Below are 26254 nucleotides of genomic sequence, written 5' to 3'. Positions count from 1 at the left end.
CTCTGGGATCCAACATTTAATCTCTCAAGTCTAGTTTAGTAATTGCTGATCTTGCTGTATGGGTGGTTGCCTTGATAATAACATTTAAATGGACATATCTGCTTTCTAATAAGGTAAATATTTGTAAGGGGTTTCCTTTAGCCCAGAGAGCTTTAAAAATCTACCTCATCTCTCCTGTCACATAAAAGAATATTTTCAAGGCTGAGAGCGGTTGGGTGGGCACTGGGTGAGGAAGGTGGAGAGAATAAAAAAAAGAACAAAAAAAGAAGAAAAAACTCATGGACACGGACAACAGTGTGATGATTGCTGGGGGTGAGGGAGGTGGAGGAGGTTATGGGGCCAAAATGGTGATGGATGAAGACTCGGGAGGGTGAACACACAATATATAGTGTATCAAAGATGTGTTATGGACTTGAGCACCTGAAATCTATATAATTATGTTATCCAATGTCACCCCAATAAATTTAATTTTAATAAAGGACATTTTCCAGTTATATATTATTACTAAACAAATGACTTGGAAACTGAGTGGCTTAAAATAACTATTTATATTTTCTCACAATTCTGTGGGTCTAGAAGTTGGGAAGGATGCAGTTGGTTTTCACGTCTCATCAGCTGGGTCAGCTGGGGCTAGAGGATCTACTTCCAAGATGGCTTCTTTGTCTATATGTCTGGGTCCTCGGTGTCCTTGGCCTCTGTCTCTTTCTTCACATGGCCTTTCTTCCTCCAGGACCTCTCCTCCATGTGGCCTAGGCTTCTTTCAGAGTGTAGCTCTTCTTACACAGCAGCTGGCTTCCAAGAGGGTGGAAGCAGAAGCTGCCAGGCCATTTCAGCACCACGCCCAGAATTGGCACAGTGTCACTTCCACTGTATTGCACTGGCCAAACAGCCACAAGCCCTGCCTAGACTCAAGAGGAAGAGAGGGAAGCAGCACTTATTATGGGGGGAATGTCAAGGTCACATTGCAGAAGAAGACAAGTGTGATGAGAAATACTGTTGGGGTCATCTTAGAAAAATAGAATCTTCCAAAGGATGATAAACAGTGGTCAACAATGCATAAATATGAGGATTGCTGTGTCAAATATTTCACCCAGACTTGAAGGGACAGAAATGGAAGTTTTCCCAGAGGGAGTGATATCCCAACTGAGAGCTGAAAGATGAATGGGGATAGGCCAGATCAATAGAGGGAAAGGTCCAGACAGAGGCACAGCAGGCCAACAAGAGACAGAATGCACATTCCATAGCTTAAAAGAAGTTCAGCACGATGGAAAGAGGGTGTGTGTGTGTGTGTGTGTGTGTGTGTGTGTGTGTGTGTCCCTGTCCATCCTTGAGCAACAATTGTGTTGAGGGCGAGGCCAGCTAAATGGCATCCGAGGAGTTTCTCTTGAGGGCAATGAAGGTTTTAGGAAGTTATTCCATTTCCTTGCAACTTAAGAGAATGGATTGGCCAGTGGCAGGCCTAAAAGTAAGAAGAGTGGGGTGGCTATCAGAGAAGGTGGATGGAGGCAGTCAAAATGGGAAGAACTGGATGTATTTGAGAGATTAGGAGCAGAATCCATAAGATTTCAAGATGAAAGAGTGAGGAGAAAGCTTGTGTTTCAGGCTCAGGCAATCGGCTAAGTGTTCAACTTCTTGGTAAGGAAGGCATAAGTAAAGATTGCAAAGTGCCAAACAGAGAGCCCATGATTCTATTTTGTTTGGAGACAGTTGCAGAATGTATAATGATGATATAAGATATAATACTTTATTTCATAGCACTTTTAATGCTCATTTGTATTAGCTCATTTAATATTGAATCATCTAAGTAAGGTGGGGAGGGGTTTTGAGCCCCACTGATGTATAATAAATACAGGGGAAGGTCCTTGTTCCGATACTGACGTCTTCTAGAGTAGGGGTCTGCAAACCAGGCCTGCAGCCACATCTGGCCCAGTACCTAGTTTTTACAGCCATGTGTTAAGAATGATTTTTACATTTTAAAATTGATTTTTAGAGAGAGAAGAAGGGTGCACGAATGAGGGAGAGAGAGAGAGAAAAAGAAAAGAAGAAAAAAGAGAAACATCAACTTGTTATTTCACTTATTTGTGCATTCATTGGTGGATTCCTGTATGTGCCCTGATAGGGATCAAATCCACAACCTTGGTGTATCGGGATGACACTCGAACCAACTGAGATACCTGGCTGGGGCTGGTTTTTACATTTTTTAATTGGTGGACATAAAAAACCGAAAGAGGAATAACATTTCCTAACAAATGAAAATCATATGAAATGCAAATTTCAGTGTCCATAATTAAGATTTCATTGAAACAGCCACACCCACTTCTAGTGTTTGAGAACAGAAACATACTCCTGGTAACCCTGGTTAAAAATCCTAGTAATGTTTGGGTGATAGGTATACAACAAAATCAACAACAGTCCAAATGCTATAGAAACATTTACCTGAAAACTGTGTACTCTTGTTGTTCAATGTCACCCTGTTAAATTTAATTTTCTAAATAAATTTTTTTTTTTAAATCCTAGCAATGAGCCTGACCTATGTTGGCGCAGTGGATAAAGCATCAACCTGGAATGCTGAGGTTGCCAGTTCAAAGCCCTGGGCTTGCCTGGTCAAGGCACATATGGGAGTTGATGCTTCCGGCTCCTCCTCCCTTCTCTCTGTCTCTTTCTTTCTCTCTCTCCTCACTGAAATAAATAAATAAATCATAATTTTTAAAAAATCCTAGCAATAAAAATAGGAAAAAAGGAAAATAAAGGATCCTAGCAATAAACTAGATCCCTTCACTGGTTTCTGTAACTCCCCCTCCCCCCCCCCCGGAAAACTATCCAATGCCTCCCCAGCACACCATTCTAAGTAGCAAACAGCATGCAACTTATTTATGTAACGAACAATTGTGTAGTGCTTTAGATCTGCCAAATTCATTTAATTTTAATTACAATGCTATGAGGTTATATTGTATTATAAGCAACATCCCCACTTTACAATGGAAGAAATAGAGAGGCTGAGCCACCTGCAAAAGGTCACACAGCTAACAAGTGGCAGAAGCAGGATTAAAACCGCAGCAGCCAACCTTTGCTGGTTGCGTGGCAAGCAGACTCCAGTTAAAAACAGGAACCCTATGGAATTGAGCTGGGACCCTCACCCTGATCAGAGCGCCCGTCTGGCCCACACACCCCTCTGAGGGTCCAGCACACCGCTCCCTCTCAGGGGCGTCTCTCTCCTGGGCGGAGGGGTGTAAAAGGCCAAAGGGCTCCAGGAACTGGCAGGGAAGAGGGCGGAGCGAAAGCAACCGCACAGCTGCGTGTCAGTAAGGAGCGTCGCCCCTGCCTAGGGCCCCGGAGACCCACGAGTTCCCGCCTCCCGCCTCCCCGCGGCAGCCTGCGAAGCGCTGAGTCACCGTGAGGCCGCATCTCCGCGACCTCCCCGCTGCCTCCCTGCGCTCGGGCCGCTGCTGCGCGCGCCCGTCCGCACCGCACGCAGCACAGGCTTCAGCAGCCGCTGCGTGAGTACCGGGCGCCTGCTGGGTAGGCGGGGTGGGCGGGGAGCGCGGGGAGTTAGGGAGCAGCACCCGCCTTCCTCCTTCCGCTTCAGACCCCTCGGGGAGTCTTCGAGGGCGAAGACTAGAGATGCTTAGTAGTCCTGTGCAATTTGGTGGGAGTGGTAGCCCGCTTTTCTTTCTGCAAAGCACTACGATCGGGAAGGAGGAGCTCGTCAGTTCTTCACGTGTATAGAGTTTAATTGCAGGAACCTGGAGGGACCCAGAAATCGTCCAGATCGGGGCAAAATACTTTCGAATCGCTTGTTTGTAGGTGATGACTGTTCTGCAAGGCTTTGAGGCTTGGGCTTATTTCTGTGCTCCACAGCCCCTGCACATCTTAGGGTGGCCCTTAACTGACGGGAGGACAGTACCAGGCAGAGTGCTTTGAATAACAGCAGCTGCCTTTAGAGCGTTGGCTACACTCCTTTGAGGCAGGTGGTCTTATTACCCGTTTTACAGATGGAAAAACTAAGAAACAGAGGTTTAGCAATTGGCCTCAGGTTACACGACTGGTATGTGGTGAAGCTGGACTGCAAACCAGGGTTTGTGCTTTTTGCTAAAGCATCTGTTGGTTTGCATAGGAATCTTGGAAGGAAAGTCTTATATTTATCTTGAAGAGCTTTAGAGATTGGGGTTATTGTCTGCAAGCATTCGAAGAGGAAATGGAACTGATGATATTTGTTCTGTGCTCTGTCTTGGAATTGGGATCATTGTCAGGGCACCTCCTCCGTGAGTTTCCTGTGCTCCGGAAGACCTCATGAGAAAGTGCACAGATTTCTAGCCAGAAAAGTTGGTCCTGAACTTCAGGGATTAGATGGGACTTTGAATTTGCTGACCCTCAAAGATCCCTTTCAATGCCATAATCTTCAGCATCCCAGGGAGAGTCGCAGATCTCTTGGTTTTTATTCTGTGTCCCCTATGAAACTGTGCAAAGCTCTCTGAGCCTCAGTGGTAACACCTGCCTCATGGGACAGTGGGCGAGGGGGTGGCCGGCTGAGAGATTTCAATGAGCAGATAAAGTGCCCATATTGCTAACCTTTGTAGAAGATGACTATAAGATCACATGCCATAACAACTGTAAACAATTAGTGGCTGGGAATCAAGTAGGTACTCATACACTTTCACCATCATGACTGCTATTTAAATCACTGAACCGACATCTTGTGCACAGTAAGCAATCAGTAAATTGTAGGTGGTAGTGTTTTCGGCAAGTCTTACTTTAACATCCTCTATTTTGTAGTCCTTGGATGTGATTTAAGACTTAGTGACTACTCTGTTTTGTTGGCCCTTCTTTTGCCCTCCAACCTCTACAGCTCAGCATCAGAACAGTCTCATTTTGGACTTTGACACCATGTCCTCCAAGAAGGTTACCTTCTCAGTGCTCAGCCAGGAGCAGTCAGAAGGTGTTGGAGCAAGGGTCCGCAGAAGCATTGGTAGACCCCAGGTATGTTGGTTTGGTGGCTTTTTTGTGGAAGGGACTGGTGGGATGCTGGGGAAACTTGGGAATAGAGGGCCAAGACCATGCCTTGTGGGGCCATAGGAGCCAAGTCTAAACTTAACATTTGGGGTACCCCAGGGATTAGCCCCAGCCAAAAGGGGATTTCTGTATTGTGGATATAGAGGTCCTGGGCAGAAGATGCAGCTGAGTGACATGAAACAGCTCTGCCCCTCTCTGCACACTCACATCCCATCAACCTCAGCATGCATATCACCAAGAAGGCCCATCTTATGCCCACAAGCTTACGTGCCAACAAGTGAAAGCACCAGGAGGGTAACTCTGGGTCTCAATTCCAAGTTCCTGGGAGAGAGACCCTGATTGGCTTACCTTGGGTTGGGTCTATACCCTTGCCCAGTCAGCTATTGCCATGGATTTGTGTTCATAGAGAGACCGCTGGGACCCAATTCTGGGGACTTCTTGTGGTGGTGGAGGTACATAGGGGCATCAGAGAAGGCAATTGTAGGTTACATAGATGTCTTTTAATATTAGAGAGCTCATTTATTTGAAATTATGGGAGATGTGGGATTTGTGGAAAAGAAAATCTTATATGCACCGAAAGGTATTAAACATGGTTATGATTATAAGCCAGGAAATACTGTGCCCAGCACCATACCAAATTAAAATAAATAAAAACCTTTATTGAGGTATAATTGCAATTACTTTCAGATGTATAACATAATGATTTGATATTTGTATATATTATGAAATGATTGCCACAATAATCTAGTTAACGTCTGTCACTGTACATAGTTGCAATTTTTTTTTCTTGTGATGGAGACTTTTAAGATCACTCTTAGCAACATTCAAATATACAATATTATTAACTACAGTTGCTATACTTTACATTCCGTGATTTATTTATAACTTGAGGTTTGTAACTCTTGACTCCCTTGACCCCTTTCCCTCACTCCCACCCCCTGTCTTTGGCAACCAACAATCTATTCTGTATAGCTATGAACTTGTTTTTGTTTTTACTATTTTTAGATTTCACATATAAATGAGATCATATAGTTTTTTTCTTTGTCTGACTAATATCACAGCATAATGCCCTCAAGGTTCATCATGTTGTCATATGGCTAAATGTCCTTTTCATGGCTGAATAATATTCCATTACATATACATACCACATCTTCTTTGTCCTTTCATCCAAGGACAGACACTTAGGTTGTTTTTATGTCTTCAGTATTGTAAATAATGCTGCAATGAACATGGGGGTGCAGATGCTGTTGTGAATTAGGGTTTTCATTTGAGTAAATACCCAGAAGTTGGTTTGTTGGATTCTATGGTAGTTCTTTTTTTTTAATTTTCTGAAGTAAGAAGCGGGGAGGCAGAGACAGACTCCAGCATGTGCCCAATTGGGATCCACCTGGCATGCCCACTAGGAGGCGATTTCCTCTGTGCCCCACACCCCCTTCCACCAGACATTGTAAACTGTCATTTTCCCGAGATCACTCACGTTAATGTTTTATTATGAAGAATTTCAAACATACAAAAATAGAGAAAATAGTATATCGAACCTCCATGTACCCAGTGTCCACTCTACATTTTAAATTGAAGAGGCTGAGGCTTGGTTAGGTGAAAAACTTATAGTAGATTATTGAATTTGTGTGTGTCTGTATGTACAATATATATGTTATATATACATACACATGTGGGTGTGCTTGCACCTGTGTGTGTGTATTTCCATAGATAGTGAAAACAAGAGTCAAAACCAGAGAAAGAGACAAAGAGGGGTTTGGTACTTCCATTTCTAGCTATATGACAGAATAGATACCCCAAAATAAATAAATAAACAAATAAATAACTTAAACTTAGTTAGCCAGCCAAATAAACTAGACGAAGACAAATACCATGTGATTTCACTTACATGTGGAATCTAAAGAACAAGATAAATGAGCAAACAAAAGAGACTCATAAACACAGAGAACAGACTGATGGACGCCAGATGGGAGGGGGGTCAGGAGACTGGGTAAAAATGCTGGAGGGATTAAGAAGTACGGATTAATAGATACAAAATACTCACAGGATGTCAAGTACAATTTAGGGAATACAGTCAGTAATATTGTAATAACTATGTATTGTGTCAGATGGGTACTAGATTTATTGGAGTGATCCCTTTCTAAGTTATATAAATGTCTAACCACTGTATTGTACACCTGAAACTAGTACCGTATTGTACATAAATTCTACCTGAAAAAATTAAAAATTATTTAATGAAAAATAGTGAGGGAATATATAGTAGATCATAGGGAATATAGTCAATAATTATAGATGATGCCAGATGGGTACTAGACCTATTGGGTTGATCACTTTGTAAGTTATATAAATGTCTAACCACTACATTATGCAACTGAAACTAATATAATATTGTATGTAGAGATAAAGAGAAATGGAATCAACAGGATGTGATGAATTATGTGAGAGTAAAAATGCTGAAAAGAAGATGATTCTTAGATTGACGGTTGCCCAAGGGGATGGAGGTTGGAGGACTGGGTGAAAAAAGGGAAATGATGATGAGTAGTTACAGGATAGTCACAGGGATGGATGTAAAGTACAGCACAGGGAATGTAGTCCGAAATAGTGTAATAACTATGCATGGTGCCAGGTGGGTACCGGAAATATTGGGGAACACTCTGTAAAGTATATGACTATCTGACCACTATACTGTACACATGAAACTAATGTAAAATAATGTTGAATGCAAACTCGAGCTTATTTGGGGCTTTCTTTGTAAACATTCATAGCACCAGTGTATTTATCAATAAGCTATTGCCCAATAGCTCACAAACGGATTTTTCGCTTGCATTAAACCTGTGGCAGGCTGCAAGGTTTGGCTGACCTCTCCCTGTCTTCTTACTGTGAGTCTCAAGCTGAAACAGTGGCCACTGTCCAGATAGAACATGCTCCCCCCCCTCTTTTTTATTGATTGATTTTTAGAGAGAGAGGAAGGGGGAGGGAAACATAGAGAAAGAGAGAGAGAGAGAGAGAGAGAGAGAGAGAAACACAGATGTGTTGTTCCACTTATTCATACCATCATTGGTTGATTCTTATATGTGCTCTTACTGGATAATCATACCTGCAACCTCAGCATGTTGGGACGACATTCCAACAGAGCTACATGCTTTTCTGATAGCCAAGGTCAGGAGCAAAAATGAGCCAAGCCAATGATGCACAATCACCTTAACACAAACTATTGGTCAAAACATATGATATGGCCAAGCCCAAAGTCAGGGAGCTAATCATGTGTATGTATAGGAAAACCCAGTGTTACATAAATGTCCATTCTTCCCACATTGGTTCAGAGATTCTAGCAATTCCAATGTTTCCACCTCTCATTTGAGCTTGAGATTTATCTTCACTTGCCTTCTAACTTTTGTACAGTGTACTGGGCACGAAATATTCAAAGTTCCATTTATACAGATAACATTTGTGTTGATATTTCAAACTCAATGTGAATTAAAATGAAGTCACCATGGCTGCTTATGTTATATGTTTTGTGCTTCTAGATGGCCCTGCCATCCTCCCAGGCACCATAGCTAGAAGTTTGGGAGCCATTTAATGCTCTTCCTTTTCCCCATTCTTTGTCACCACCGTCACTGTCTTAGGCCTGGCCTTTGTCTTTACCTGGATTATTGAAGTGATTTTTAAAATATTCTATCTCCTTTCTCTTCCTTTTCCAAACTATCTTCCACATGTATGCTAGAGTGATCTTTTTAAACCTGATCTTCTCAACCTCTTATTAAACTCATCCCCTTGAAGATAAAATCCAAACTCCGTTAAGGTTTGGCCGCTCACCTCAGCGCACCTGTCATCATAATTCCATGTGCATCTTTTGCTCTAGTAGAGTAGTTTCCTTGCCGTTCTTACGCTTGCCAAGCTGTGTCTCCGCTCTTTTTCTTGGAACGGCGTTCCTTCTCCTTTCTCTTGATTAACTCCTGCATGTACTTCAAGACCCAGCTTAAGTGACACTTTCCCTGATCCCACCCCACTCTCATGTGTCTTCCTCCACAGCATTTGTCATTACAGTGCAATCATTGACTTTCTAGTCTGCTTCTCTATGAGATTATGAATCTGTTTAGGATACAGACTGCATTCTAGTATGTGCTTGACTATTAGAAATTAGATGGTTTTGGAATGTTTGTCCACTGATCACATTTTTCATAAAATGGTAACTCTAACTTAATCACTGTGTTAGTGTGTGTGTGTGTGTGTGTGTGTGTAAGGAGTTCTTTCCTGAAAGCAATTTTTATTACAAAAAGTTGCTCATTGGCTAGTTTTCAATAAGTTTTGCTAAATATGTTCATGAATGTAGTAGCCCCTAGTAGTGTGGCTTAAAAGGCATGCCTAATCTGATGAATTTTTTTTTTATTTCAGTTAAAAAATCTGGATCCATTTTTACTGTTAGATGAGTTTAAAGGTGGTAGACCAGGAGGATTTCCTGACCACCCACATCGAGGTTTTGAAACAGTAAGTAAAATAGTTGAACAGCAAAAGTGTGTATTTTAAAACTTGCCTCTGTTCTTAAATTAACTAATCATTTCTAATGGAAAATTCAATTTTTGAACCAATGAATAATAAGAAAAAATTTAATTTATAAGTTCTGGCTATTAACTAGCTGCTAGAGAATTGTAATATCTGGTTTACCTGAAGTATACTCAAATGGTAATATTTACTGTTTTTAATATTCTTTGAATTTGTGCCACTGGGGACATTACTATTGAAGCAGTTAATAAGGAGCAAGACTTGACTTCTTAAAATATATAATTAAAATTTATTGGAGATAGAAGAAACAATTTATGATAGGAATCAAATAATTTTTTATTGAAAACTTTTCAAGAATATTCAGAAATGTGTAACATCGTGTAATATATATATATATATATTGTGTGAAAGATAGATAGTTGATAAATAGATAGATACATACATACAGACAGACAGACAGCAAGGGAGAGAGATCAGAATCATCAATTTATAGTTGTGGCACTTTTGTTGTTCATTGATTGCTCTACATATGTGGCTTGACGGAGGTGGCGGGGCGGACCTCAGGCCGAGCCAGTGATCCCTTGCTCAAGCCAGCAACTTTGGGCTCAAGTCAGCGACCATAGGGTCATTTCTATGATCCCACACTCAAGCTAGATGAGCCCACACTCAAGCTCATGACCTCAGGGTTTCAAACCTTGGACCTCAGCATCTCAGGTCGATACTCTATCCAGTGTGCCTCCACCTGGTCAGGCATAATATAATATTTTAAACCCAGAGGACAGTCCAAGAACACTATGAGTATTTAAATTCAGTTCTAAGGAATTATATATAGTCAATGGGGTTGAAACAGAACATAGCTAAAAATTAGGATTTTAAGGCCATATATACACATTTATAAATTTAGTGTAAAATTTATAAATACAAAATAGTAATACAAAAGTAAAATTTATAGAGATTCTGCTGCAATTTGTTTTTAGTTTTAGATACAGAAATAAAAATGTGTAATATACTGTGATACTTTCAGATTCCTGTTCCCCACACATGCGTATATTCTGGGAAAATACAGGGATAGTTAATCCATAGTTACAAAGTTTAGCCATCTGTTCCTTGAGAAAACCTGTAATTTTGGGAAACATACCATGGTTTGTTCAAGATTCAGTGTGTTTGTCAAGCCAGTTATTGAATGAGTAAACATTGAAAGCTGGTGACATGCAGTCATGGGTGTTAGGCAATCTTTTGTGTGTTAGGGAGTGTGTGTTTGTGTGTTGGGGCGTGTGAGGAGAAAGCAGAGGGAGGGAGGCTAACAGAGTATGAGGCCTGACCCCTCCTTGCCTCTAGTATGCAGTCTAGGTAACGAGGCAAAAGGTAGACAGGTAAAGAGTTCACCATTGCAGGGTAAAGGTGGAATGAACCAAGAAGCTTCTGGAAATAATATGAACGATCAAAATAGTCAGGTCTCCCTTTGTCACTTAGCCATTTACCTTGCACCTGTCTTCTCATTTCTTTCACCTACCCAACACATGTGCTAGATTCTGACCATGTTCCAGATCATGTGTTCCAGCTGTGCTCTTGTGCTACTAGTACGAGGACGTCCTCACCACTCCATCCCACGGCTCCAGTTACCATTTGCTACTCTTGCATGGCCTTTTCAGATATCATGTTTTCCACAGTCCAAGAACATGCACTTGCTCCTTCATTTGGTCCCTTAGCGCTGTATTTTTACCATGCTCATGCACGTGAGAACATCAGACCTCTATGGTGGCCTCAATCATATTCTGTCTATCTTGAATGAATTGCCTCAATCACCATCTCCCCCAGCCATGCCCAAGGAACTGGCAATTAATTGGTTCAGCTGAGGTAATCCCACACATCTCTATTTTCTAGATGGCTTTTGCTGAAGACAATGAATATGTAGAAGAAGTAATAGAAAAAAATCTGTTTTCCTTTCTGTTATGGAAAGGGGAACTGTTAAACATTGTAAGGTACTCAACTTTAAACTAGTCTGAAGGAGTTGCGCTATAGAATATTAGTATTTGACTCTTCTGAGTAAGAATCTTCCTTAAAGCTATATTTATAATTGTAGTCAATCCTCATTATTTTGTGGCTTCTGTATTCATGAATTATCTACTCGCTAAATTTATTTATACTCCCCAGAGCAATACTTGGGCCAAAGCAATACTAGCCCAAGGCACACAGCCAGCCGAGGATGAGCTAGGTGCTGCTCTGCCTCCTGTCTCAGCTCTCATATAGAAAACAAGTTTTCCCCTTGAGGCCTAGTTAGTGTCACATTTTTCACTTACTGCTTTTTGGTGATGATCACACTGTTTACAATGGCTCCCAACTGAAGTGCTGCCTAGTGTCCCTGAGTGCAAAAAGACTTGATGTGCCTTAAAGGGAATATTTATGTGTTGGATAAATTTCTTTCAGGCATGCTGTTGGCTGTGAATTCCAGGTTAATGAATCAACAATGTATATTAAATAAAGTGTCTTTAAGCAGAAACAAATACAAAACAAATGCATGTATTTGTCAGTTGATAAAAATGTGTCCAGGAGCTTGCAGGATTGCAACCCTGTATTTCTCTAGAAGTGGCGGTTCACTGTTTGCTAATTTGGTGATCATGGCACCCTAATAGAACATAATGAATAGCTGGAATCAACTCTATAGCTTTCTCCAGGAGTGTAAGTAAGCCTGGGAGTCAGCTCTGTCTCTATGTGAACTTTCAAAGCCTGCAGTTTAAAACCAGGTCCACTTGTAGGCTAGCATCACCTCCTAAATTGTCGTGAGCAAAGGGGCATCCTCAAAAGGAGTTATGCATATTTGTGTCATTCCACAATGCCAGGTTTATTACAGGAGACCTCTCCAAAAAAATCAATAGAGTCGCACGCAGGTTACACACAGAAAGAGGGAACTTACCCAATAGAAGCAAGCAGAGCGAGTAACTGGTGCAAACTCCCAATCATTGGTTGCATCTACAAGTAGAGAGGTGGGTGTGGGTCTCAAGTCAGGCCACTGCAGTGGCAGTATGTGTCACATGGAGCAGAGGTCTCACCAGGCTCCATGTTGGGTGGTAGCAGTTCTGAGTTCTTATAGCCCACCAGGAGTGGATGTCCCACTCATATCCGTGTCCAGATGGGGTCTTGTTCAACTGTCCAGACTTGTGTTTTGGGCTTTCCGGGCCTTCTAAGGGCATTCCCATCCAAGTACTAACCAGGCCCGACCCTGCTTAGCTTCCGAGATCAGACGAGATCGGGCGTGTTCAGGGTGGTATGGCCGTAGACCTAAGGGCATTCCCATTACACCCCATTACCTCAGTCTCGACATAGCACTTGACCTAACTGTCATGGCTGACAGTGACTCCATAATGGGCTATCATAGGTGTCCACAGAGTCTACTCTGCTCTTCCTCAATACATCCCTTGGGCATTTTCTACAGGTTTGTTATAAATTTTGAAAATGCAAATTAGTACAAAGAACAAAGTTGGAATCACTTAAGTTATCTTACCATCCAGAAATAGGTATTGTTATTGTTTTGATGTATTTTTTTTTTCAAGTACTATACTTTTTTCTGGTATCATGCTGTATATGTTTTGTGTCTTTTTTTTTTTAACTTAACATTATACTCTTAGGATTTTCCCAATATTCATCACACAACTGTGAGTTCCAGGTTACAAATACAACCATGCATTTTTTAAAAAATTATTTATTTATTTATTTATTTATTTATTCATTTTAGAGGGGGGCAGAGAGAGAGAGAGAGAGAGAGAGAGAGAGAGAGAGAAGTGGGGGAGGAGCAGAAAGCATCAACTCCCATATGTGCCTTGACCAGGCAAGCCCAGGGTTTCGAACCAGCGACCTCAGCGTTCCAGACTGACGCTTTATCCACTGCGCCACCACAGGTCAGGCCCAAGCATGCATTTAATGTTAACATAATAGGTGTGTTAACCAGTTTCAAGCTAATCTTTACTGGCTTCAGTAAACATCTGTCATTGTTAGCTAGGTAGCTAGTTAGTTGTAAATAAAGGAAGGGAGCAAATGGAATCAGACATTAAGCTTAATGAACTAGGTAGCTGAATCAGATATAAAGATCAGATATTATACCTCATTCACTAGAAAGCCACAGCATTCATAGGGTCCCCAGGGGACCGCCACATCCTCTACCCTTGGGACTTAATCTTCAAAGCAGACAGGAACAACTCCCTGGGGAACAGCACATCTGGTCCCAGGATTACTGGGGGTTGGAGTGGGATGGGTGGGATCAGGGTTCCTCTGCTGGGCTCATGAGCAGTAGAAGCCAAGATGGCACGGGGAAGCCCTTCTACTTTGAGGCATGTGTAGTAGGAGCTGAGATGGTGACCATAAAGGAAGAAAAGACCAGACTGGTTATGGGGAGGGCCCAGCACCAGCCCACAAAGGATTGGGAAAGAGATTGTTTATTTGAAAGAACCCCTGGTCTTTATCAAGCCCAAGGTAATATAATCAAAGCTAAGCAAAGGCCTCTCTCATTAGCATGCATTCGCCCCGCCCCGTTAGTTTGCACATTCTCTTCTGTAGCCGCCCAGCATGCTGGCACCGGCACAGGCACAAGCTCAGGCTCCGAGTGTGGCTCCAGGTGCAACCGAGTACAGCAATGCAGTGCTGGCCGGAGTGCAGCCAGCAAAGAGCCTAAGTTAGCCGGCTGCGAACAGAGACTGAGTTGGACTAAGCTTTGGCACGGACTAAACTGACGTACGCCCTGCTGATGCCAAACCAATGGCACAGAGTTTCTGACCCTAGCCCTTTTTCTAGGCTTGATGAAGACAAGGCTAGACTTTTTCTACAGTGGGACAGATAGAGATGAGACATTGGGAACCTGGAGACGGTCGTTTATTTCTACTCCAATAAATATTACCACTACACTTCACCCTCCCATGTGTGGGTCCCTGAAATGCTTTTCTCCTGACTCCATGGAAGAGCCTATTCCCAATGGCAACAGCGTGAAGGTTGTATCGGTTGACATGACTGCAGTGATGTATGAGGGCTCCTGCTTTCCCTCAGCCTCACTGCGGCGACACATTACCCAGCTTCTCTCTGTCTTTGTTGTTTATGTTTTAATTTTTATTTACTGATTTGGTGAGAGAGGAAGGCAGAGAGAGACAGGAAGATCTCTCTGTTCCTGCCTGTGCCCTCACTGGGTATTGAACTGGCAGCCTCTGTGCTTCAGGATGGTGTTCTAACCAATGAAGCTATTCGACCAGCTTTATCTTTGCTGTTTTGACAAGTGAAAAATAATGTCTCATCATAGTTTTAATTTGCATTTCTCTTATCTGAGTAAAGTTGATTAACTTTTTTGTTTTTAAACAATGTGTTTTCCATACATATTTATATCCTTGCCTTATTTTTCCTGTTGGGTTTTAGGGATTGTTTTATAGAAGCTCTTTTTATATTAAGGAAATCAGGCCCTTTTTAGTGACAGGAGTTGCTGTACTGTTAGGAGGGATCAGGCTTGTTTTGCATACCACACAAAGGCAAACCTTTGGATACGACGAAGCATAGAATGAAACCAAAAGAAGGGAGAACGTCATGATAATTCATTATGCAGAGATAAAACAGCCTCCCTCAGTTGAAGTGATTTTCTTATTTCTGGGGAAATACAACCATGCATTTAATGTTAACATGGGTGTGTTACCAGTTTCAACGTTCCTCAAAATGGTTGTGTGCTAGATGAGTCCGTGCTGAGCTAGAGTAAAAAATATTAGAGCTCACAAGAACTTTACAAATTAAAATGAAATTATGCTGTACTAACACATGGATTTAAAATGTGAATAAATATATGTATTTTGAGTGCATGCTCACATTATTTTAACCAATAGTGATACATGATCAAAGAAATGTGGAGAATATTATTCTACAAAATTCTTATTACCTCAAGTGTGATCAGTATACCTGCAGTGGTCCTACCTGTAACGTCAGGCTCTTCCTGAAATCTATTGAATCACAATCTGTATTTTAACAGCATCCTGGAAGGATTGATGTGCATATTAACATTTGAGAAGTGCTTGACTAGAAGACCTTGCAAACCAGAAATATAATTCTATGAGATAAGAGTGAGAACCTGATTTTACTGAGTTAATGGCTACTCATTTTTTTTTAAACTTAACTCTTTGGTTTGGCTAGCTGTTTATTCTCTGTTAAAAACTTGCCTGATACTGAGGAAGAAAGAGTGCCCTGGAGAAGGAGGCAAGCTGGTGGTCACATGACAAAGGGGAAAATTGGTTTGGTATTTCCTGCCAGGAGTTTGGACTCTGGGAACATTGTTTTCCAAAGGCCTGAGTGGGAAAGGGTGGAATAATTTTGCAGTGATGTATTTCCGGTTGGGCCTGATATATATATTTTTTCTGATATCTTGATTTGTGTAGGGCAACTGTAAATGATGAGAAACAAAGAATGATCTGAAAAATGGACAAGATTCTTCCCTTTTTAACCCATGTCCTGCCAAGTTTTAGTTTAGCCTGAAAGAGCAGTAGAGTTTGCACACTGTTTATGAACCCTTCACCTACTCTGAGAAGAAACATATTTTGTGCCTGTCAAGATTATCCTTCAAATTATAGCTTCTTGACTTTACAGATTTTAATACTGAACATCCTGTGCCCTTTGGTTCCCATCAGTCCTGATGAAACCAGGATGGCTGGTCACTCCTGCCTAGTTACATTTAAGAATAGATAGGCATAAACTATCGTGTCTGCTTGTCAGAGACGTTAAGATGATCTTGTTCATTATGTTCTTAGTTGGGCTTAGAAACGTTTTTAAAGTGCTTCACTACAAGCCTCAGCAGGTTCTTGGATCAGGAGAACAAGCCTTCCTTGTTTCCAAGGGTGTGCCCATCAGAACAGCCACTTAGCATTCTCTGGTTGGCAGCCCGCAGCGTTTGCAGGCAATGCCTGAACAATACCCTGGAGAGGAAGGGAAAGGTCCTGGTGATTCACACAAAAACTCACACTAGATTCAAACCTCCCGTCTCCTACCACAGCTTGCTTTTTCTAGCTTGCTGTGTGCTCTCAAAACCTAACCATAACATTATTGAAGTAAGGCTTGGGGGTGTAAAAAGCTTGACTAAATTGAAACCCATTTTTTTAGGGGGAGAAAAATACTCTAGAAAAACAAGAAAAGGCTACTTTAGCAACATCACGAAGACTCTACTGTTCAATGAACATCCCATGTCGTATCTAACACTGACATATTTGACATAATCCTATTAATCTGAGAAGAGAAGACAAAAATATCTACTAGCGCCATTGTGATTTAATATGGTTCTGGGAGCTTTGACGCTATTAATAAGATAAGTAGCTATTGGAAAGGAGAAGGAAAAATATTTATTTGTAGATAATATTCTCATAAAAGAAAACCCCACAGTGACTGCATCTAACTTTGGGCAGCAGTGTGACTGGAGGATGACCAAGGGCACAGGACTTGTCCTGAAGTTACAGTTACAATGCTGGCACATGGATTTTAGCTTGTACATTTATTTGGCATGATTGATGGGTGAAGCGAACAGATTATAGGAAGGAAACTAAAGCCACCCTCACCTCTAAAACATCCCTTGGTACCACCATGCTAATAATATCAACCAAAACCTGGTATAAAATATGCCAAATCACCCACTTTCCTGAATAAAAGCAACCAGTTATCATGGGAACATCCCATTCACATAGGCAATAAGAACACCATATAATTTTAGGTGGGCGGAAGTTATTCCCCTTTAACCCAGTAATTCTACTTCTAGGACTCTAATAATTTCCTGGAAAGAAAGCCAATGTAAGAACAAAGGTTCATTATACAAATATTTATTCCAGTGTAATTTTATAAAGTCAGAAAAAAAGGAACAAAATAAGTATCTAAAATTAAAATAACAGTGGAATGAGTATATATCTGGAAACTATATATAAGAAATTATTATCTATCTGGAAGATGAAATATTATGCAGGGTAATTTATAAAAGAAATACTGTAAATAATTTAGATTTTTATTAATCATACACTGTTTAAGTCAAGCTTTCTCAACCTTGGCACTTTTGATATTTTGAATGGACAATTTTTTGTTGTGGGGAGCTACCTTAGGATATTTAACAGCATCCTTGCGTCTCCCACTAGATGCCAGAACCACCCCCAACCTGTAGTTGTGACAACAGGAATGTCTCCGGACATTGCCAGATGTCTGCTGCAGGGGAAGGGCCCGCCCAATTGCCCCCAGGTAAGAACTAGTGGTTCTTATCCGAGCATACTGCACAGCCATTAGGAAAAATTTCGCAGCTTCCTGTGTCCTAGTATAGAACCTGATTCCATAGTAGTTGAAAGTGACAGAGGTGAGGTACAGAATTGGCCAAGTATAGGATTTGTTTAAGAAGCAAATATAAAGGTGTGAAAGAATATACCTTTATCCTTTTTACGTGGTTTATTATCAATTTTATTGTGGGAAAGACAGACTAGTTTAGTGAATGATTACTACATTGACTACATTTAATGATTACAGACTACATTGATGCAAAGAAAATAAAATTACAAAGTTCATGTTTTGATACCAAAAGAAGATGGTGCTTAGAGAAAAACAAACACGTAATGACAGATACGAATATTCACAAAGCTTTAAAAATACTGCTTTCTTAGTATATTCATAAGATTGTGCAACTATCGCCTGATTCCAGAACCTTTTTATCTCCCCCAAAAGAAAGCCCATATCCAGTAGCAGTCCCTCCCAATTCCCACTTCCCACAGCTTCTAGCAGCTGCACTTTCTGTCTCTAAGGATTGCCTGTTCTGAACATTTTTCATATAAAAGGAGTCATACCACATGTAGTCTCTCTTCTCTGTCTTCTTTCACTGAGCACAATGGTTTCAAGTTTCATCCATGTTTTAGTTTGTATCAATACTTCATTTTTATGGCTGAATAATATTCCATTGTACGGGCTACCACTTTTTGTTTCACCAGTCATCTATTGATGGACATCTGGGTTACTTCCAGTTATGCCTTTATTCTTGGGCATGCATTAATTATCTCTGAAAGGATACCCAAGAAACTGGTAATGAACCTCCCAGGAAAGGTTATTAGGTAATGATGGAGAATGGGAAAGAATTCATTTTTACTCTTGTTATTTTATTTCTGTACCTTTAGAGTTTTGACCTAGGCCTATTGGTTAATTATTTAAAATGTTAATTTTTTTCAAAGTGCCCTCTTCCTATGCCATATTTGAAGATAGAAAGTATTCTCATGGTTGTGAAGCTTCTGATGCTCACCTGCTCTCCAGGAGCTCTTGCTGAGCCTTTTGACTTGAGTCTGCTTCCTCCACATAAAATCGACTCAGTTTGCCTGCCCATGCAGTGGCGCAGTGGATAGAGCATAGAACTGGGATGCGGAAGACCCAGGTTCGAGACCCCGAGGTCGCCAACTTGAGCACGGGCTCATCTGGTTTGAGCAAAGCTCACCGGCTTGGACCCAAGGTCGCTGGCTCGAGCAAGGGGTTACTCAGTCTGCTGAAGGCCCACGGTCAAGACACATATGAGAAAGCAATCAATGAACAACTAAGGTGTCGCAATGGAAAACTGATGATTGATGCTTCTCATCTCTCTGTGCTCCTGTCTGTCTGTCCCTATCTATCCCTCTCTCTGACTCTCTCTCTGTCCCTGTAAAAAAAAAAAAATCGACTCAGTTTGTGTTCTATTCCAGTCAACCAGATAAGCTAATAATATATGGCAATGTGTAATGGGGAAGAGGACCTATGGGCAGCTTCCTCTAAGAAATGTTTGTAGACCATTTGAGGCTCCCAGGAAATTTAAGAGTACTTCAATTTACAAGCACAGCTTTCTCCTCTGGCACACGTTCCCTGGCTGAACAGAAGTTATAATTGTGTGTACGCACATGCATGTGTACATGCACATATACACGTGTGAGTTTAGATGTGGGAGTAGAAGACTTCTTGTTTGCAAGAAAGTTAGAAAATGATTAGGCAGGAACAAGAGACATCCAATTGAGGGAGTTTCATATCCTAAGGGGGAAGCTAGCACTTCTAACAGAAAGGTCTGAGAGGGTCTCAGGGAAAATTTTGCCATTTAGTAAAACCTTAAGCATAAGTTAAATATGACTCTCTGGACAATGGGAAGAAAGGTGGAGGGCATAGTATGGGGATCGACTAGAAATGGTGAATAGTTTATTCAGACTTAAGAATTGGATTGTGTGTGGGGTGGGTGGGATCTAAGGCTGTAGGTTGGGCTATTACTGGGAAGGCCTTGAAATCAGTGTTCATTCCTTAATTATGAATGAATGGACAATATTTTATGTCCTGAAACTCCCAAGTTAATGTAATTTGTTAAATTAGAACCATATTTAGTCTAAAAGTTGAACTTTTAGACTGTCTATGTTGATGGTTCTCAAGTGGAGGTGATTTTGCCCAGAAGGAGTCATCTGGCAATGTCTGGAGCCATTTCTGGTTATACCAGTGGTAGTCGACCTGGTCCCTACTGCCCACTAGTGGGCACTCCAGCTTTTATGGTGGGCGGTAGCGGAGCAACCAAAGTATAAATAAAAAGATAGATTTAACTATAGTAAGTTGTTCTATAAAGATTTATTCGGCCAAATTTAGCAAAAATCCCACATAAAGTACTTGGTAAGTAATTATTATTATATATATGCTTTCACTTACTGTAATTTTGCTTTATACATTTTATAAAGTAAAGTTACTTCCCTATTTATAAATCACCATTACTGTAGAACCGGTGGGCGGTTAGAAAATTTTACTACTAACAGGAATACAAAAGTGGGCGGTAGGTATAAAAGGGTTGACTATCCCTGGGTTATACCAACTGGGGGATGCTACTGCCATCTAGTGAGCAGAGACCAGGAATGCTGCTGAACATCCTACAGATGCAGATAGTTCCCACAGCAAAGAAACAAGCCCTGGTCTCTCAGTGAGCATAGGTTACATGAGGAAATAGCAGTTTAACAGATATAATTTTTGGAAGTAGTCCAGATAAATTCCCAATAAATTTTCCCATTATTCCCCACCTGATTAATGATTACGAACAGAAACCATTCTTGTCTGAGAAACTGCATTCCTAGAGTTCTTAAGTAGACAAATTGGAGGGGGGACATGTATAAAGGCTATAAACCACTCATTAAACATTATTTAGTGTCACCAAATAGAAAATAATTCTTTTTAAGTGAAACTCAAAATAAATCCAAAATAAATTAACATAGGTCATTACACAGTAAAAGTTCCTGGCAAATCTTTAACACTTTCAGCTTTGCTGCTTTTAGAGTTATCCAAAATAGACCCTCAAAATGAAATGCCTGATATTACAGGACATTTTCCATGCAATAACATTAGCTACCAGTTTTATGAGAAACTTTATGTGCTTTCTGTACATTACCTCTAAACCTCACCAACAACTCTGAAAAGTAGCAATTGTTAGCCCCGTAATTTTACAGATGAGGAAATAAAGGCTCCAAGAATTGGTGACTTGTCAAGCTCACACAGCCCATACAGGACAGGCTTGGGCTGCCCTCTGATCCCAGGCCCACACCTGACTACCCTTCATGCTCCTACTCCTTCTGGAACAAAACTGCTTTTGTATACATCTGATATTATCTTGATACATTGACACATTGATACCATTAGAAATGAGATTCCATGGGTGATACAGCTCCCCAAACTGAACACCTTGCTGTTACTCACTGTGGGACACAATGCTTTCATGGTTCATGGTTGAGAAATCCAAATTTTTCCGCCTGTCCATGCAGAGTAATGCTCGCACTTCTCTGAACCCCAGTATAATGAAGAAATGAATTAGGCTTGTTGACTCCCTGGATATTTAAGGATAGTCATTTAACTGCTTGCAACCAGAAGGACTCCATTTGTGATCTAATAATAATATGATAATGAATAAAATAGTGCCTTCACTGCTTATGACCTTTTAGTACAACCTAAAAGCTCTTCCTCCTTCCATATACCTTTTGCCCCATCCCACTCCAGCTTTTCCTCAGTATTCCAATCTTTTAAGGACCAGCTAAGGGACTGCCTCTTCCATCAATCACTCCCCCATTCCTCCAGATTCTTCATCATCAAAACTCACCTTTCTTCTGTGTGTACACTGGAGCTAATTATACAGTGTGTCCATAAAGTCATGGTGCACTTTTGACCGGTCACAGGAAAGCAACAAAAGACGATAGAAATGTGAAATCTGCACCAAATAAAAGGAAAACTCTCCCAGTTTCATACCTATTCAGTGCAGTTCGATGTGGGCTCACGCACAGATTTTTTAGTGCTCCTTAGGTAGTTATCCCGTATAGCCTCTACAGACTCTTCACTGACTGATGGCCTACCAGAACGGGGTTTCTCCACCAAACTGCCGGTTTCCTTCAACTGCTTATCCCACCGAGTCATGTTATTCCTATGTGGTGGCACTTCATTATAAATGCGCCGATATTCACGTTGCACTTTGGTCATGGATTCGAATTTAGCAAGCCACAGAACACACTGAACTTTCCTCTGTACCGTCCACATCTTGACTGGCATGGCCGTGGGCTGCTCCGCTGTATACATGGAGTTACGTCATCATCTGCACATGCGCACATGCTGCCATGTCATCCTACAGAAACTGGGAGGGTTTTCCTTTTATTTGGTGCAGATTTCACATTTCTATCGTCTTTTGTTGCTTTCCTGTGACCGGTCAAAAGTGCACCATGACTTTACGGACACACTGTACTTCTCTTTAGCACTCACTTCTCTGATGTGCACATTTTAGTGGTATTTCCCCTGGTAGCTCCCTGAAAGTGGGGAAAGGGTGATCAGTGTGTTCTTTTTGGGTGATTTCCCAGTTATGCGTTTGTATTGATACTTGCCTTGTGAAGGCAAAAATGAAAGAAAAAAGACTGAACCTTATTCCAAAATTTAAAGTTTATTAAAAGAAGAGAAAGATAAAAAAAATGATGTCTCTATATCAGGCCCCCTTATTATAAAATGTTTTATTGCTTTTCGAAGCCCAAATTTCTGAGCACTGTGGCCCAATAACATCAAGTACAATGAACACATTCACTAAAAGTTTGAGAAATTAAATCCTTTTAAGGAATTGAATCAGGGAATAATAATGAGGCACCAATTAAAAGCTGTCAGCTGCTTAATTAAATTAAATAGTATTATATTAGAATTTTAACAACATATTAAAGTAAGAAGGGACTTGGCATGGTTCCCTTAAAAACCTTTCTTTCTGTAAGAGTTTTGTGAGCCCCAAACTTTCCTGGAACCATATGTGCAAGGGGGTGTTTTCAGGCACTTTATATTTAAAAATATTTTATTAATTGATTTCAGATCGAGAGTAAGGGGGAGAGAGCATGTGAGAGACAGAAACATCAATCTGTTCCTGTATGTGCCCCGACCAGGGACCGGATCTGCAATCTTTGCCTATCAGGATGATGCTCTAACCAACCGAGCTATCTGTCCAGGGCTGGGCACTTCATTTTTAAGTATCTGCCTTGACAGCTATTAACTAGAGACTGTGCTGAGCAGAAAAACTTTCCTCTGCACCACAACACAGCTCATCCTTTGGTGACTAGACGGCATCCTGTCACAGGGACGCATGGTGTAGCAGTGGTAGTCAGCCTGGTCCCTACTGCCCACTAGACTCGTTCCAGCTTTCATGGTGGGCGGTAGCGGAGCACCCAAAGTATAAATTAAGAGATAGATTTAACTATAGTAAGTTTTTTTATAAAGATTCATTCTGCCAAACTTAGCGAAAATCTGACATAAAGTACTTGGTAAATAATTATTATTATATGCTTTAACTTGCTGTAACTCTGCTTTATACATTTTATAAAGTAAAGTTACTTCCCTACTTTATAAATCACCATGACTGTGGAACCGGTGGGCGGTTAAGGAAATTTTACTACTAACAGAGATACAAAAGTGGGTGGTAGGTATAAAAAGGTTGACTACCCCTGGACTGGAGAAAAACAGTGAGCACATATTGTTAGGATCAGCAGAGGGCGCTCTTTAGCAAAATTACTTCTAACTGTGCACTTCGCCTTGGATACAGGCACATTTTTGTGTGTGGAAAATCAAAAGTTCGCAAGCTTCCCTTGAGGCTCCTTCAGTATAACAGAGCAAATAAAAACACCTTGACTATGATTTACAAGATTAGGTGATATGAGTTAAGAAGTTGGCTGATGAGTACACAAGGAGCCAGGTAGTTTTCCGAAGCAATTCGCCACAAGGCTGAGTCCTGCATGGCATTTGAGGAGGAAGGGCAGTCCTGGCCTGGGAACTGACAAGCGGCTGGAAGGTTCAGAGGGCGTCTGCAGTCCAGCTCGCTCTGGGTGGGGAGAGCCAGGGATGTGATCATCATGGTACTTGATGTGCATGTCAGAAATTTTACTCAGAGTAAAAGGAAAATTAGTAGATTTGGGAGACTTTGAGAATGGGAGTGGTGGAAAAAGATAAAAGTAAGATTGCCTTTCAGTCAGTTCCTTTCTGTGTAGTTAGATGTTGGTTAGAACTCTTCAATGTCCACACCAAGAAAGGATCCGTCAATCACCTCATCTCAGGGTCCTGTAGTTGCCTGTCCATCCATCAACCTCTTCTCTACTTCACCCCGGAATCATGAGGCCTAGGTTTTCTGTTTGCATACAGTAGCACAAAGACTCCTTTGCTAGAAGTGGCCAGTTCGCCTAAAGTCCTCACAGCTGGCAACTCTGGCTGCTCCTGCCACTCCTGTCAGATCTATCCTTGAAGGCAAGCGCAGTGCTCACAACACAACATTGCTGCCAGGGTGGCGGCAACATGGGAGGGCGATACAGCTTTATTCTTGGAGACAGAACATGTTAATTTAAGTTCTTGCTCTGCTACTATTAATGGTGTAACCTTAATCACACTAGGCCACATGTTTTCATTAATAACATGTAGATAATAATATATTCCCAGGATCAGATGCTTTATAAATGCTGAAATGCTGTGCAAACACGAGTTGCTATTATTCATTGATTCAACAAATCTTTGGTGCCAGCTGTATGCTGTAACCTTCAGGGTGGTAACATGGAGGCAAAACAGACAATAGATGAATCATCAAATAATTATGTAATAGTCTTCCTTCATGAAAAGGCTACAGAGAAGAAACAAGTCATAATAGGTGACCAATTTGATGGGGTGATTGAGGGCTGTCTCTCTTAGGCAGTAACATTTGAACAGAGGCCTGAATGAAGTGAGGAAGTAAACTCTGAAAATATTGGTGTAAATACATTCCAGGAACAACAAATGAGGACCTGAGGGAGGACCCACAAATGTGTCCTCTAACCCCAGAAGTAAAGCAGATGTGCTAATTCTAGAACTTAGTGAATACTTGTCATGTGCCAGGTGCTTTGCACACATTACCTGACACTCAGTGAGCTCATCTGCTGGGTTAATGTTGCTACATGAAAAAACTGAGCCTCCAAGAAGTTAAAGGGCAGGATAGGTCAGTTGGTTAGAGCATCGTCCCAAAGCTTAGAAGTCGCCGGTTCGATCCCCAGTCAGGGCACATACAGGAGCAATTTATGTTTTACTCTCTCTCTTTCTCCTTTACTCTCTCTCTAAAATCAGTCAATTTTTTAATAATTTAAAAAAAACTTTTTAAAAAGTGATGAGACTTTGTCCTACGTATCATACCTGGTGGATGGCAAACCCAAGGTTCCAACTACAGTTCCAAAGCCTGAGCGGTTCCTCAAGGTAGGGCCATGCCAGCAGGGGGCAGTGTGGTGAGAGTCCCTGAATCATTGGTGCTTCTGCAGGGCTATGGGCAGAAATGTGAAGGAAATGACCCATTAGAACTTCAAAATATTTAGATTCTGTCATTGGCTGAATACCTAAGCCATATTCTTTGTGTTTTCCTTTTTTGTTGTTAAAATTACCCTTTGGCACTTGTGAGGGTGTTCTGTGAGGCTGGGATTGGATGAGTCAATTTAAGTGGCTGATTTCTGAGGCTTCTCCGTGATTGCTAAAGTAATTAAAACATTAAAAAAGATAACTTGGACTCTTAATTGTGTGGATTCAAACATTATGTTTCTGTCCCCAAAGACTGGTTAGTGGCTTTCATTTCCCAATATGTTCCTTGCTGACTTTTCTCATCAGACATGACCTCAATTTTTGTTTTTGTTTTTATTTTCTCTTTTTCCTACTCAGCTACCAAGAGGGAAAAAAAGCCACAAATTTAGGGCAAATAGAAATGAAAAGAAAACATAGTTTTATCTATAACATACACTTTTTGCTTTAAATCTCATATCTATAGCATCAAATGAAGTCATCACACTCTTTCTTCTGAATACCAACCAGAAAGAAATAATAAACTCTATATCTTGTGCTGTAATTCTTCAGAATTAATTTATAGCTCTTTGAAGTATATCTTTCCTAAATTTCACATTACAAGTGACTGTTACATTATTTTTGTGGGTTTGTGCCCTTCTTCCAAATACCAACACACAAAATACAAAAAGAAATAAGAACTGACAAAGAAGTCAAACTATTTAGTAGAGACTCGTGGAAAGTTTAGCACTAGAAGGAGGAGGAAAGGGCGAGCAGTACCAGGAACCATGTCAAAGTCCTTTAAGAAAACACCTGTTTCAGATTACACATTTCTTACTTAATTAGACACATGCAGCTCTCTTGAGTTTAAACATAACACTCCCAAATCCATCAACCACCCACGGCAATTCTCCAGGTGTTTGCGGTTATGTAATATCCTAAAAAATCA

The 26254-nt window shown here is 41.0% G+C and overlaps 1 protein-coding gene, 1 long non-coding RNA gene and 1 pseudogene across 3 annotated transcripts in view; 1 reads left to right on the top strand and 2 right to left on the bottom strand.

Annotated features, from left to right (window-relative positions):
* Positions 1-574: 574 nt before the first annotated feature.
* LOC136385776 (uncharacterized) lies at positions 575-3213 on the bottom strand. The gene is made up of 3 exons (XR_010747867.1): positions 3138-3213; positions 2076-2184; positions 575-898 (listed from the first exon to the last, which is right to left on the bottom strand). It is a non-coding gene; the product is annotated as an uncharacterized lncRNA (long non-coding RNA).
* Positions 3214-3354: 141 nt separating this feature from the next.
* PIR (pirin) overlaps positions 3355-26254 on the top strand; it is a 98114-nt gene continuing 75214 nt past the window's right edge. The window contains exons 1-3 of one of the 2 annotated variants that reach the window (XM_066356997.1): positions 3355-3497; positions 4845-4977; positions 9406-9498. In XM_066356997.1, coding sequence (XP_066213094.1) covers positions 4885-4977; positions 9406-9498 — 186 coding nt within the window. In that variant the 5' untranslated portion in view covers positions 3355-3497; positions 4845-4884. Of the gene's footprint in view, positions 3498-3792; positions 3801-4844; positions 4978-9405; positions 9499-26254 lie in introns of those variants that run through there. The other variant, XM_066356998.1, reaches the window with a different exon arrangement.
* LOC136386626 (5S ribosomal RNA) lies at positions 12673-12792 on the bottom strand (annotated as a pseudogene).

The sequence above is a fragment of the Saccopteryx leptura genome, chromosome X (assembly GCF_036850995.1).
Source record: "Saccopteryx leptura isolate mSacLep1 chromosome X, mSacLep1_pri_phased_curated, whole genome shotgun sequence".
Lineage (NCBI taxonomy): Eukaryota > Metazoa > Chordata > Mammalia > Chiroptera > Emballonuridae > Saccopteryx > Saccopteryx leptura.
The sequence above is the reverse complement of the archived record's forward strand: the minus strand, read 5'-3'. Positions and strand labels throughout refer to the sequence as shown.